The 15253-nt window shown below is 39.2% G+C and overlaps 1 protein-coding gene across 1 annotated transcript; it reads right to left on the bottom strand.

The window, feature by feature from the left end:
* Window positions 1–4925: 4925 nt before the first annotated feature.
* On the bottom strand, window positions 4926–14949 carry LOC134802935 (F-box/LRR-repeat protein 4-like). The gene is made up of 9 exons (XM_063775663.1): window positions 14813–14949; window positions 14480–14652; window positions 13499–13640; window positions 12274–12473; window positions 11652–11735; window positions 8507–8996; window positions 7106–7236; window positions 6203–6373; window positions 4926–5892 (listed from the first exon to the last, which is right to left on the bottom strand). Exons 2-9 carry the CDS (start codon window positions 14531–14533, stop codon window positions 5833–5835), a joined length of 1332 nt encoding a protein of 443 aa, XP_063631733.1. The 5' UTR covers window positions 14534–14652; window positions 14813–14949; the 3' UTR covers window positions 4926–5832.
* Window positions 14950–15253: the final 304 nt, after the last annotated feature.

Raw genomic sequence — 15253 nt, 5'->3', positions numbered from 1 at the left:
AGGGTCCCGTTTTACCCTTTGGGTACGGAACCCTAAAAATTAATTTTTTTATTTTTTTAGCGACGCTATTTTTAAATAAGTTTTATTTTCTTGCATCAATCCTTTTAATTCTTACTATAGGATATGTAAATATAAGACAATACGAAATGTGACGATGACAATAGTAACCGTAGAATAGAAGAGAAAGAGATAATTATATGCATGTCGTATATAACTCTGTATGTTGTCTCGATTTTTGACTATCTTCATGTTGTATCTAACAGTTATTGATGTATATTTTACTTTCTCAAATGTAATTTAATTTAATACTCGATGTATTTCTACTACAGTAAGCTGTGTTCCCATTAGAACCGGTAACTCAATAATACTACAGCTATAAATAAGGACATGGCTTAATATATGCTTCATATTTTTCTTCGACTGGTAGCGTCACCTAGTGGCCAGTAGATGAACTAAGCATTTCGTTTCTTTGAACTAAGTGTTTTAGATAAACAATAATTGCGACTTAAAGTCGTTTATATTCGATTGTTATGATGAAACTATCTGTCAAATTATAAATAAATTAAATGTAAATAGGTAGTGTGCCTGACGAGTGCGAGGGAGATAGTATGCTAGAGATTTACATTTATTTTTGCGAAAGTTATATTTAAATAAATTACTGCTAAGCTAAAAATATGAGCATTTTCGATAGTATTTGAAGTATAATAGAGTATGTTTTGGACATAGTGTAACAAAAGTAGTTATCATGACGACAGAGGGCGTTAAATTATTTTTATTTTATTTATTATAATTTATTCTTAATTTTATGAAATTGATATTTTTTTACCATTACGGGATCGAAAGAAACTATATCTTTTCTGAGATAATTAATAATTAAGGACGCCATTTTATTTATTTATTATAATATTACTTTTTGAATTAAGCTATCAACGTTATGAGTGTTATGACATATTATGCTGTGTTAAAGTATGAACGCGACTAGGTAATGAAATGTTTCCGTGTAAAAGAAAATATATTTTCAATGTCAAATTGGATAAATGAAATTCAGCAACAAAATACGAAAGTCTTCCATGGATGTCTTCCATTTATATTAGAGTAAGCGACCGTTCTGTGCCAAAAACTTTTAAATCGTACCGCTACTCGCCGGTAGATGGCAGCACTATTAAAATTTAAAGCACTTGGTATTTTACAACGGTCACACTAGAGAGACGTGATTAATGAGGACTGCTAATATTCACTTAAAATTGCTTTGCTCCGTAATAAGTTCGTCTCAGAGCAGATATTTTATGGCGCATATTTTTATTTCTTTTATGATATCTATTGAAATTAAGTACGTAACAAGTCGGATAAACGTAACTTTCTGTTGCGATTAGCAGTCCATTATTTACACGTCTCTGTAATTATTAATTATTGTGATATTTTATGTTCATCGAATACTTAATCTAGACGTACGTTAGTGTTTCGACGAGTTTAGTGTTTAGAGCAATGTACCGTTCACTACGTCACTGTAACGTGTCACAGTTAGCCGAAATTGAATTAATCCTGATTGTTGCTATATGTAAGAACCTGTATAACCAATAAATGGTATTGTTGTTAGTTTGTTATCGTTTCATTTATAGCGTGAAACCACCCAAGTACAGTCCAAAACCTCCCAACTAAGGTGACGGCACCAATCATAGACATGTTATTGTTATTTAAGCACAGTAGTACCCACTACCCAGTAATGGACAGCAAAAGTGTAATGCCTAATAGCCCACCATTTATGATCTTTACTAGTCGATAAAAAACCGTTGATTTATTGACCCACAAAAAAAACATAATAATAACAGTACCTTCAGATCCACAGCGCAGGCCACTAGTTATTATTATTTCTGTTATACATGTTTTAGTGAGAGCTGTTAAGGAAATATGTAAGTGAATGTCCTTAATGTGTCTCTGTAAACTTATCTCCTGCCCACTTATTTCTGGTTGCTTTCCAAATAAATAAAATAAATCTATGGACGACCACCGACCGACTGGTTTGACGACCGGTCTGGCCTACTGGGTACTGTGGGTAGTGACCCTGCCTGTGAAGCCGATGGTCCTGGGTTCGAATCCCGGTAAAGGCATTTATTTGTGTGAGTTCCCTAGCCATGGACGTTTTCTATGTATTTAAGTATTAGTACATTATATATAATATCGTTGTCTCAGTACCCACAACACAAGCCTTCTTAAGCTTACCGCGGGTCTTAGTCAATTTGTGTTTATTTATTTTATCTGTTACCTGAACACTCACACACGCACACACACACACAAACACGCACGCACCCACGCACACACACACACACACACTGTTAACTGACAGTTCGTAAACCTTATTACGAAAGCCATAAAGTCCACCGATGGACAGTTAACAGTGTTGCTGGTTGTATGCGTTCTTACTGCCAAGTTTGTGCACAATTAGCGTGGTCAGAGTCTAGAATACTATTTCTTTATATTTTTATGTGGTTTGATACTCTCTTACAATAAATATAGGTATTAAAGGATACTTGTAAATGGTATTTAGGACGAGATAAAAAAACAGTGTCTCAAAAATAACTTCTTTATTTTCCTTAGAAATACAACTGTTCATATTATTATGTGGCGTTCCAAAAAGGGTCCTTATGCTCCATGTGCATAAGGACCCTTCTGGAAAGCCATAGCCTCCTAAGGCCCGCCATACAAATGTAAAATCCAAAATTTGCCACCGAAATTTGAACCTATGGTTTAGGAAATAGAGTTAATTTTGCGTTGATGGAAAATGGAACGAAACAAAGCAAAAGCGACTCTATTGCAATTGAATAGGAGTTAAATTTCATCGAACTGAAGAGGTACTATAGGCAGTGGCGTAGCTAGGGGGGGGCGGCGGGGGCGGCCCGCCCCGGGTGTCACCCATTTGGGGTGTCACCCGACCGTGAACATCAGTAGTGCCATCTATAAAAATTCGTAAAACTGTGGCAGATTGCACAACCGCCATTAAGGAAATAATATACAACATGCCCACGAGGAACCCGAGAGATTTTGACAGAATATTCCTGATCATATTTAAAGACTAAAATGTCCTATAAACTGTTTTGGAATTCGCCTAGTTTCATAGTCCAGTACCACCAGCAGCCTAAAAAAAGCTTCTTTTTATTGTTTCTTAGTGCAAAATGTTTTTTTGATGGCGATGTTGCTACTATGGGACCAAGTCCAAATATCCTTATTGATATAATGTAAAAAAGTGACAAGTACACTTTGCAAAAACTAGGTTTTACAAAAAAAGTTAAAATTCTTTTTGAGTGATAGTTTTACAAATAGCATTTATATTTTATGTAGGTACGGTCAGCCAAGAAAGTGGTCTACCACTTTTCGACTCTATCAATCAGATGATAGAGTCGAAAAGTGGTAGACCACTTTCTTGGCTGACTGTACATTACGTACAAAAACATCGAAAAAAGAATTTATTTTTCGTGAAATTGACGTACCTAATACTCTAACTCTTTTAATATTTTTTCCTTCTTTGGCCTCGGAAATGCGTAGTTTAAATCTCTCGGGTTCCTCGTTGGCACCTGGTATGTACTCGTAGCAATAATATTTTGGCGCCTCGTAGGTTTTTTTAATTCAGGACCATTGTAAAGGTTTTTTTTTAATTATGTGATTATTTCAGTAATTGACAAAAAAAGTTAAAATTATTTTTGGGTGACAGTTTTACAAATTATAGCATTTACATTTAATTATGTACAAAAAATCGAAAAACAATTTTATTTTGGCGAAATTGACGTAAACTCTTTTAGTATTTTTTCCTTATTTTGGCCTCAGAAATGCGTGGTTAAAATCTCTCGGGGTTCCTGGTATGTAACAATAATAATTGTTGGCGCCTCGTAGGTTTTTTTATTCAGAAAGGTTTTTTTTTATTATGTGATTATTTCTGTAATTGAGAAGCTATGTCACTGTTTCTAATTGGGTGACTCTGGACTATTTGAAATTCATTGTGAAATGGGATTTTACAGAATCTCTTTCAAATCGCGCACTTGGCAAAAAAAGTTTTTAATTTTTTTTTAACGTAAATTATTTGTATATCTTTCACGGGACAATGATGACTCGGACCTTTGGGAGGCGTGCGCGGAGCCCAAGCCAACATGTAGATGCCCTTATGACACTTATGAAATGTGGGTTACACCGAGCGGATGCTGTCCTTGCCCGTGTCATAAAACGCGCGCAGAGGGAACACCCGCCAGGGTGTGGACTATTGACAGTTCATGGAATCTAAAATGAAAGCGACGTAGTAAATTGTGAGGTATGGAATATTAAACGTAATTTTATAATTGTAAAATATTAAACATATTTTACAATTTGATTGAATTTTGGGGTGACACACACAATTTCCGCCCCGGGTGCCACCCATGCTAGCTACGCCACTGACTATAGGTAGGGCCTTGGGCCTTAGGAGGATATATTTGCAAAACTTCAAAATAACTTTTCGATATAACAAAATCTTGTACCTACTAAAGCATCTTTTACATCGACAGTTTTCGACCGTATCAATGAAGGTAATATTACATAAAACTTTGCATAGGTGGAGCCACTAGCACAAACCGCCTTGATGCATCAATGTCATATTCGTAACAATTAATCTGTGAAAACTTGTCAAAAATCAATAAAACTGTTTACGGCTGTTTATAAGTTACTCTATGGTTTACGATTTGTGCTAGAGCTGCACTCTAGCGGCAGAACATTGCAGTAATACCCCCTATTTGTATGGCGCCCCGCTCAATGTGCCCGTGCGCGGCGCGTCATTGTGAACCTTGTCGTGAATGCACGAAGGTTGATATTGCGCTGTAGCCGCGCGCGTCAGTTGACGTCTTTAGCCTTAAAGGAATAAGTAAGCATAGAGTGCTCACTCCATACATCAGTTTTGTTACCAAAACGACTATAGGGCTCATTTAGACGATGCGAGAACTCGCATGCGAGTTTCATTACATTGCGGGTTTTGTTCGGTCGGTTGAATTGGACGTAACCAACAGTCCGCAATGTAACTAAAATCGCATGCGAGCTCACGCGCCGTCTAAATCAGCCCTTTTTTCGTAGTCGACATCTAGCGTCAAGTAGCAAAATTATCAGTACTGCTACACGACAATAGATGTCGCTACGAACTGACAGTTTAATGCTCAACACTTTTCAGCTGATATTATAACCGGAACTCTATTTTCAACTCCTTCTGCTTGTTATATTAGTAATTGTTTATCAATACACTTTTCGTAAGTCGCGACATCCGTGACATCTAGTGTCGAGTAGCAGTACTGATAATTCCGCTACTTGACGCTAGATGTCGACTACGAAAATAAAAGTCGTTTTGGTAACAAAACTGATGTAAACCCAGACCAGTAATATACGATCAAGCACCATGTTGCGGAATTTCACTGATGGAACCTTAGAGCATTTAATAACCGGAGTCGCATTTAAGAGCTTACCACAATTGTGCAAACTTTTGTATGGGCTGACGTTTATCTGACATGGCTATTTCTACCTTACGTACAAATCACGTAGAAATAGCCATACATTTGACGTGCCCCTCCCCCGCAAAAATCGGCAGACTGTTTACTGAAAATGACAGCCAAGGCGCGCCTCCAGTTACTAAATGCTCTAAGACTGGACCTAATTTTTTCTTACTATACTGGTTTGTCACCCTATACATGACAATAATAGCGCCCTCTTGACAATGATCATATATTACTGGTCAGGCTTTATTGAGTCAGCACTCTATGCTAATTTATTTCTCTATGTCTTTGGCGTAAGGGTCATAAATAAGACGATAAATTGTGGTCAGGTGGTTCAGTATTGACGTTCGACGCTGGAATAACCGTCGCTGTTAAAACGCACGTCGACGACGTCCTGAAAAAAATAAATGTAGTTATAAAATTTCAGAATGAAACGCATCGATCGAAGACAGTTAAACAATAAAAATCAAAATAACATATGGGGTTGGCATCTGTCAAAGGTGTCATAGATGGCGCCATCATAGCTTGCCCATTTCTCTATTAGTTTTGGCTTAAAGGGCTGCCATCCAGGGCATAAAAGTCCATAAAATAAATTTGGAAAGCACAATAGTTGATATTGGGATTATTGGGATGTAGCCTCGCGCGTCAATTGACGATTTGACGTCTTTGACGGTCAACAGGTTAAGTTTGGAAAATGTACCTACCTTGAAATCGTCCGCGTCCCCATAAAAGTCCCACCTGCTCATGGTGAGCGGCAACGGCAGCCGCAGGAACGTCTCGTTGGAGTACTTCCCGTCCTGCCGCATGTCGCGCCGCGCCACCGCGATGCGCCGCACGGCCGACACCAGCATCGGGCAGTCGGACAGGTCCAGGGACTGGACACAGATGGACACAAATATTTGTGATTTGACTAAAAAGCCTCATGATTAAATGAAAATTCTTTTCATAATAAGTAAGTAATGAATGAATCCACTTTATGAGAAAAAAAAAATATTACATCAGATAGAACATAATTGTGTAGTCCTACAAAGGCGAACTTATCCCTTCCTAGCGACCCAAAACCGTAACAAATTATACACTTAAACCTTCAACAAGAATCAATCTATTGATAGATGAAAACCGCATGAAAATCCGTTCAGTAGTTTTTGAGTTTATTGCGAACATACATACACACAGAACATACATACGACAGACGCGGCGGGGGACTTCGTTTTATAAAGTGTAGTGATTAATAATAAGTAAGTAAACACTTTATTGTACGATAAAAAAGAATTATTGATTACATCAGATAAAACATAATTGTGTAGCACAAAGGCGAACTTATCCCTTATTAAGTATTTCTAATAATAACCCTATAACGGTCAAGATTATAAAAATAGGGGGACTGCTATATATATTGGCCACTACGTAGTAATTGCCACTCTTAACACATTCACTGCCCCCAACGCACATGTGCGTTCAGCGTCATATAAGTTTGTTCCTAGGCCACGCCCCCTGGCAGTGAATGCGTTAAGAATAAGGCTTCAATTGGCTTGTTTCTTGTTGATATGTCAGGAGTGGCCAATTACCATGTAGTGACTCTCGGACAGCATGTCTGTCATAATTACCAGTAGTTTGGGGCACGCGTACACACACGCGGCCACGTCGTCGTCGGTGAGCAGACTCTCGGCCAGGTTGAGCTCCAGCAGGCGCGGCCCGACGTGGCGGCACAGCGCGTCCAGACCGCGCCGCGTTATGTCTGACAATCATTCAATTAATATTAGCTTTACCGCAAGACGCGGTAGTAAAAAGTCGTTATAACTATCTTGAAGGTGCAACGGATTATCGACTTTAAACTGTCGTGAGTCATACTAACACCAAAAATAATTGATTGTAATAGAGAGGAAAAACTAAAAAAAAAAAACAACGGGTTGCACTTTGGGAGTGCCGGCAGAAATGAAAACTCAATGACATTGTAACAGTTTTTCGATCAGGTCACGTGTCCGTCTTACGTCTTACGAATCTTACGGTCACGTGACCTGTCGCGAGTTTAACAGTTTTTCCCCATTACAAAAAGTGCAGCGCTGTACTGCGCCATCTGTTTTGCGGACTGAATTGTCAAAAGTCACTTTTGACAATTATACAGTTACCGCAAAATGTATGGAGCTGTACTGTACAGCGCCATCTCGTTTACCTGTCAAATTCAAAGCACGAAATTGTCTTAGATTTTACGCATCTTACTCAATCAATATATCTTTGCTAACACTAAGCTAGTGAACGGCTAGTTTTAGATATTAGGCTTAATAGGTCTCCATTTTCAAGTACTAACAATTAGCCGTGTAGTGACTAAAAATACGTTAGTTAAACCATATAATTAGCTTAGGATTATCGAATCTAAATCTCTATGACCAAATAAAGGGTACATCCACATATTACGTCACAGCAACAGGGGGAGGGGGGTCATGCCAAGTGTGACAGTAAGTTTTAACGACTTTCTCGAAGTATCTTTTTCCTATGTAAAAGTGTGGCAAGGTCCCCCCTTGGGGGTCTAAAAAATCGAAATTTTGTGTGATGTTTAATGGATGACCCCCAAAGGACCAAAACTGCTGGAGGAGAAGAGGCCTTCACTTCACCCGAAGAGACCCCGTTTCTCTCTACAAAATATTTTGTGTTATTTTTACTCTTTTTTTTTACAGTGTTAGAGCAGCGGTCGGCAATCGTTTAGCAGCCAAGGGCCACATAGTAGTTAAGAAAGTTGACGCGGGCCGCACTTTGGTAATATTTGTGACTTTGATGTTTGTCAATATTGCATACAAAATAGCCTGGAAGGCTCGCGGGCCGCTTGTTGCCGACCGCTGGTGTAGAGAATAGAGGCTTTTTATTTATTTTATTTATTTAAAATAACCATATAATTTAGATGCAAATAATATAGGTACCATCGTCCACACTGTTAACTGACAGTTCGTAAACCTTATTACAAAATGCATAAGGTCCACTCATGGACAGTTAAGATGGCTGTTTGTACTCACGATTGCATATCAAGTCCACCGCCATCAACTCCTTACAACTGCTCGCCAAAGCCTCCAGATGGCTATCCCACACTTGGAAGTTCGCATTCACACGACCCAGCCTCTTGAGCCGACAAATCGACTCGAAAAACACATTGCTCTCAGTAAGACGGCGCTCTTCGTCCGGCCTTCTCAGCATATCGTAGATTTCTATATCTATCTCCCTTAAATCAGGCATTTTCTCAAATAGCAGGTGAAGCTTGTCCCGTATTTCTATTTTGCTACGATTACGTTTCCATAACTCGAGTACGGTCAGATTACTTAACCGGTCTGCGACGGACAGCAGGAATGGGAACCTCAAGGCTCTACAATGCTTTAGAGCGAGACTTTTCATGTTATTAACGGGTTTCAAATTGTTAAGAAATCTGCCCGTGACTCGCTTGTTATATGTAATTCGTAATTCCTCTAAGCTATTTGTTAGAAATTGACTGACGCAATCGTCTGTGACCTCCTGAAATAAATGATAAAAATAAATATTATAGGACATTTTTTACACAAATTGACTAAGCCCCATGGTAAGCTCAAGAAAGCTTGTGTTGTGGGTAATCAGACAACGATATATACAATATATAAATACTTAAATACCTAGAAAACATCCATGACTCGGGAATAAATATCTGTATCATCATACAAATAAATGCCCTTACCAGGATTCGAACCCGGGACCATCGGCTTCATAGGCAGGGTCACTACCCACTAGGCCAGACCGGTCGTCAATGAATGTATTGTGAAAACCATGAATATAAGATCTTCTTCCTCGCGTTATCCCGGCATTTTTACCACGGCTCATGGGAGCCTGAGGTCCGCTTGACAACTAATCCCAAGATGTCGTAGGCACTAGTTTTTACGAAAACGACAGCCATCTGACCTTCCAACCCGGAGGGGAAACTAGACCTTATTGGGATTAGTCCGGTTTCCTCACCATGTTTTCCTTCACCGAAAAAGCTACTGGTATCAGGGGGCCGATTTTTGAATTTCGACCACTCGATTTCGTGTATTTCGTTCAATAATATCTCCAGTACCCGGCATTTAAATTTTACTAATAGAATTGAAAACAACACTCGATTCCCAATTCTATCGCTCGTATTTCAAAAATTAGCATATCTCTGTTTTCCACCGACTTTCGAGTGACGAAATCGAGCGCTCGAATTTCAAAAATCGGGCCCCAGGTGATATTTCGTATGTACATAAGTTCCAAAAAACTCATTGGTACGGGCCGGGGTTTGAACCCGCGACCTCGGGATTGAAAGTCGCACGCTCTTACCGCTAGGCCACCAGCGCCTTAAGGTCGAATATATTAGGATCAATAGGGGGTATTACTGCAATGTTCTGCCGCCAGACTGCAGCACTACCGCCTCTAGTAAACTCATAGAGTAACTTATACATACTGTGCCTTAAACTGTTTTTTGACAAGTTTTCACTAGTGTCCGACCGAAACATGTTTTTTTGCCGAAACCGAAACCGAAACCGAATGTTCGGCTTTGGCTCTAGTTTCGGCCGAAACCGAAACCGAAACCGAACCTTTTGTAGACTTGTTAAAATCGTTGACAAAATGTCATAAAACCGCTTTTACACACATATTATGGAGCTGTCAACACCTAATGTCCTTGAAATTGATGTTACTTAAGCAGTTTTTTAAGAAAATTACTAGAGTTAGACCAAGATAATTCTGCAACGATTATTTTATTTTAAACGTCAAAACTTCTATGAAATTATGACGTATAAATAACATTTGCACTAGTTGCACTGCGTATGCTATCAAAATAATTGCAGAATTTTCTTGGTCTAACTCTATTCATTCACCAGTCAAGCCAACATGTAGATATATGGTCAAACAAAAACGCGAGCGCAGCGAGCGCGAATTTTTTGTTGACAATATCGCAAGGCCGGGTACCGATCTTCACCTGGGCCTAAACGTCCGAAGTGCCCCAGTGAGGCGAACTTTCATGCGAAGTCAAAGCCGTGCTTCAGGCTTCAGGATAAGTAGTTGAGCACAGACTCCAACCAATGTCCATTGTATTAAAAAGCGAGATACATATTTCCTTGAGCGCTGGTGGCCTAGCGGTAAGAGCGTGCGACTTTTAATCCGAAGGTCGCAGGTACAAACCCCGGCTCGTACCAATAAGTTTTTCGAAAGTTATATACGAAATATCATTTGATATTTACTATTTTCTTTTCGGTGAAGGAAAAACATCGTGAGGAAGCCGGACTAGTCCCAATAAGGCCTAGTTTACTCTCTGGGTTCGAAGGTCAGTCTGATTGTAGTCGCTTTCGTAAAAACTAGTGCCTACGCCAATTCTTGGGATTAGTTATCAATTTGACCCCAGGCTCCCATGAGCCGTGGCAAAAATTCCGGGATTACGCGAGGAAGATGAAGAGTTTTCTTATTATTCCTTTGCCCAGGCCCATGCGACATATAAGTATACAGTAACATGCGACAGTGCTATCTCATTTACTCCGATACAATTAGACAGTGTGCGCGTTATAGGTATTAACAGCCTCTTAAGACTGCGTCGACCGTCTAGTGGCGCCCTCATTAGTGGAATTGTGTTTTATACAATTAATAATAATAATTAACCAATTAATGTCTATACCTATACATGAATCAGTATATGTAGGTACATATTAATATTGTTGTCCTACTTATTCCCCAACTTTTGGTCTTTGTCACATAGTTTAGTTTCATAGTACGAAGTACCATTTCGTAAGTTTCGGCCCGGCCGAAAGGTTCGGCCGTTTTTTGGCCGAAACCGAAACTACAGCCGAAACATGATTTTTTGGCCGAAACTGGCCGAAACCGAAACCGAACCTTCGGTCGGACACTAGTTTTCACAGACAATAAAATATGACATTGATGCATCAAGGCGGTTTATTAACAAGGGCCTACCGGGAAATGCGAAAATCGAATTTTAATTAGGTATCTGCCTCTTTATCGCTCGAATATGCAAGAGTGATAGAGAGGTTAGATAACGAAATTTTGATTTTCTTGTTCCGCGGTAGACCCCCAGATTGTGACTGATAGAGGTAGTGGCGCCACCTACGCAGAGTTTTGCGTAATATTCCCTATTAATAAAATAAATCAAATGGCAAATCGGTAATTACTTACATCGCAGCAGTCGAATACGAGCCACGTTAGTTTCTGGAAGTGGAGCGCGTCGGTCGGCGACAGTTTCTTTTTTAACCTGCTCAACTGGAAATAAATTAAAATCAATTTTTAAATAAAAATTTTGGTGCAGGCTTTTATCGCCGACTGTACTTTTCTTACAGGCAACTATTACCAAAGAATAAGTAATAGTACTACCGTACAGAAAGGACACTTCCTACAAAACCGAAGTTTAACAGTGATTCAGGGCCGAGTCATGATATCCCATTCTAACTTATGGCACTATCCCCTTTGGCTATTTAGGGTTGTCAAAATTCAAGTCATTATCTTATCTGTGATCCTGATCGTGCACGCAAAGGGACGTCAAGTTGTGTCAACCCTAATAATTGCTCAGAGCAATGCTGAGCCGAACGGAGCCGAGTTAGCCCGAAGTCAGGCGTGTCTCCCCACTGCTATTACTTATCGAGACAATTCTAACAAATCCAAACACAATCAGGCTTAGTTGTTTTATCACAGAGTTGCTAATAGAAAAGTACAGTCAGCGAAAAAAAGCTTGTATCAAACATTCAATTTTTGCCAAAAAACTACAACCATATATTATTCCATAGATGCACTTGTCCCTTACCTTAAGGCCTACTAAGTTGGGGCAGTTGTCCCTAAGGGTCTCCACGACATCCTTGTAATGCTTACAATCCATGTCGAAGTCCTGAACGGAGTGGCCACACTTCCTCAGCCAACGTTTGAACGAACACCAGGCATCACTTGACTGTCTTAATATTAGGGTATTTTCGTCAATTTCCATACTGTGAATAACGATCGGCCGGTCTGTAACAAAACATGGATATACAACTTTGGGAATAAAGTAAATTAGTTTTATTAAATATTTCGATTTGTGTTTTTTATGTAGTCACAGTAGGTACTTTATAATGTGTCAAAGTCTAGTCAAATGTCCCACTTTGTCTTTACCATAAGAATGAGATTTACTAAATATACTAAAGAAAAAGTGACGAAGCCCTCCAGCCTCCCTCCCTAGAGGGCCAGAGGGCGGAGGGTGGAGGGCCCTTGCACCATACAATAGCATGTTTGCTTGTGCAGGGAGCGGGCGCACGCATGCTGTGTGCCATTTTACGTAAAATCCGTGTGCACCAGTTAGCGTTTTTCGTTATTGTACTAATACTATTTTTCGTTAACCCACTCAGACGCTCTGTGCAACCGCACCAGCTAGCAGATGCCCTAAAGAGATTTAACCCTATTCCGGGCATAGTACGATTTATCAACCACATACGCGCCACTAGAATTTCAACTTTAGCATTCCGATTTAAGATTCAAATTCAAATCATTTATTTACATACAATATATATACAGTGGTACTACTCAACGAAAATAATACCTAGCTTAAATCTAAAATAGGCCCTTGAGGCATTGTACCAAGGATGCTGGCGGCATTTCCTCGCTGTATCGCAATGCTGATACGTTGTGCGAGGTAGCCGCCAGCTCTTCGGTCACCAGTTACGTCAACCAGACGCTTCGCGATTTCTGCGACTTATGCGCGCTGGGACCCCATGGACCTAGAGTTTCAACTCCAAATGGTACAAAATGGTACTCTCTACCGAGGCTCTTATATTTGTTACGTTTTAGAATTTCGGCGCTTTCCGCCGCTCCGCCCGCTTTTACAGATTCAAATTAGATTGCACTTTCGGGAAATTTGACTTGTCTTCAAATGAATCATCAAAGCTGGATTAATTGGAATATATTTGGATTTTTCGGGAAAACCTTGTAGATTGGTGCGGCCTGGAAAAGGGTTAAACTAGATTTGTACAACTAAACCATCAGATATAAATAGGTCTTACGTGATATGTGATCGAGCACCAGTTTTTGCCAATCTTTGCATGTCAGCTCCGTCTGCAGGAGCTCCTTAACTGATAAATAGTCCAAGATGAGACGCCAGCAGTCCGCATTTAAGGAGTTTATTATTGCACTATTGCTTTGTACCTGTTGAAATAGAGATAGAGTTCTTATTAACCAAGTACAAGTAGTTCTTAACCTTTTGAACGCCAAACGGCGCATCCATTTGCCGTACCACTGACCGGGGGTAAAATTTAGTTTTGTGAATAAATAATGCCAACCTAAAAGTGTGGTGTTTTTCAGTAGGTTTTCATCAAAAAACGTACGACGTCAAATACCACCTTTGGCGTCGTTGTCACGATTTTGCGTTGACGTCAATTGCCGTCTGTGGCGTTCAAAAGGTTAACCAAGTACATAATTTAACCTTTTTTGGGTGTTGGTAGTAATAAATTGTGAGTTCAAACCTTGCTCTTGCCATTACGAATTGGGGTTGTCCATTAATTACATCACACCACAGAACAAATAATAGTACTACCGTACAGAAAGGACACTTCCTACAAACCCGAAGTTTGACAGCGGTTCAGGGTCCAATCTTGCTATCCCTTTCCAATATATGGCACTATCCCTTTCGGCAATTTAGGGTTGTCAAAATTCAAGTGATTATTTTATCTGTGGTCGTGCACGCAAAAGGAAGTCAAGTTGTGTCAACCCTAATAATTGCTCGGAGCAATGCTGAGCCAAGCAGAGCCAAGTTTGGCCGAAGTCAGGAGTTCGCACCCCTGACAATACATACCAGGGTGTTCTTTTGGTAAAGAAAAGTAAACATTGCATAATATAGAATACTCACAACTGAATCAAAATTACACACTTCAGTCATTTTAGCAATCTATTGGCTGACTGACTGGTAGAGAATACCAGGCAACCATGAGACATAGGTATGCCTTTTAGGTTTTTGTAACTGTAGTGGAAACTATAACTTCACTTACTTGTTGAATTTGGATATCCATTTCCAGTTCTGAGTCTGTTTTCTGACGCTTCATGATGTACAAAATCTTCTATGCACTTAAAAGCATGCTTATTTATGAAATGATATGATGAAATGTCGTGCGGCACCTGGATTCACACATTTTTCATACACGGAGTAAATTTAGTGTTCTACCTGTAAAAAAATATAATCTTATTAAGATTATAAGTCCTGCAGTCAGTATTGATTGTTGCAAATGAAGAGCATGTAAGTTATACATTTTTTTTATAGTTTTCTACAAAGTGAGAACATCGAATACGTGTTGACTAGTTAGTATTGAAATAAAGACAGATACCTAAATTCTATATAGCTACCCCCAGTTATATATGCAAGCACATCAGCAAATTTCACAAACCCGTGTTATTTAAATGAGGTAAATGAGTTAAAAACTTTCAATCCTATCGAATCAAGTTCAAAATATTTATTATTTTTGACACTGACAGTGACAGAGGACACCCATAGCCATATGTTCCATGGTCAAAAATATTTTGACAGATAATAACTTTTTTTTCAGTTAACTGCTTCAGCTACTAGGGATATATAGTTGGTCAAGCACAAGTCAAGCAGATCTTATCAGTAGAAAAAGGCGGCAAATTTGAAAAATGTAGGCGCGAAGGGATATCGTCTCATAGAAAATTTTAATTTCGCGCCTTTTTCTACTGACAAGATTTGCTTGACCATCTATATAAAAATATTATAGTTGGTCAAACCAAATTTGTCAGTAAATAAGAACAAA

This window comes from Cydia splendana, chromosome 25 (assembly GCF_910591565.1).
Source record: "Cydia splendana chromosome 25, ilCydSple1.2, whole genome shotgun sequence".
Taxonomy (NCBI): Eukaryota; Metazoa; Arthropoda; class Insecta; order Lepidoptera; family Tortricidae; genus Cydia; species Cydia splendana.
Note: the sequence above shows the minus strand (reverse complement) of the source record. Positions and strands in the feature narration are given on the sequence as shown.

Excerpts from the sequence above, each read along its gene's own strand:
- LOC134802935 (XM_063775663.1), bottom strand. The coding sequence starts at position 14,533 with ATGAAGCGTCAGAAAACAGACTCAGAACTGGAAATGGATATCCAAATT. Across the intron at positions 13,641-14,479 it reads TGGATATCCAAATTCAACAA|GTACAAAGCAATAGTGCAAT; the intron begins GTAAGTGAAGTT and ends CTATTTCAACAG. Across the intron at positions 7,237-8,506 it reads GGTGGACTTGATATGCAATC|ACATAACGCGGCGCGGTCTG; the intron begins GTGAGTACAAAC and ends AATGATTGTCAG.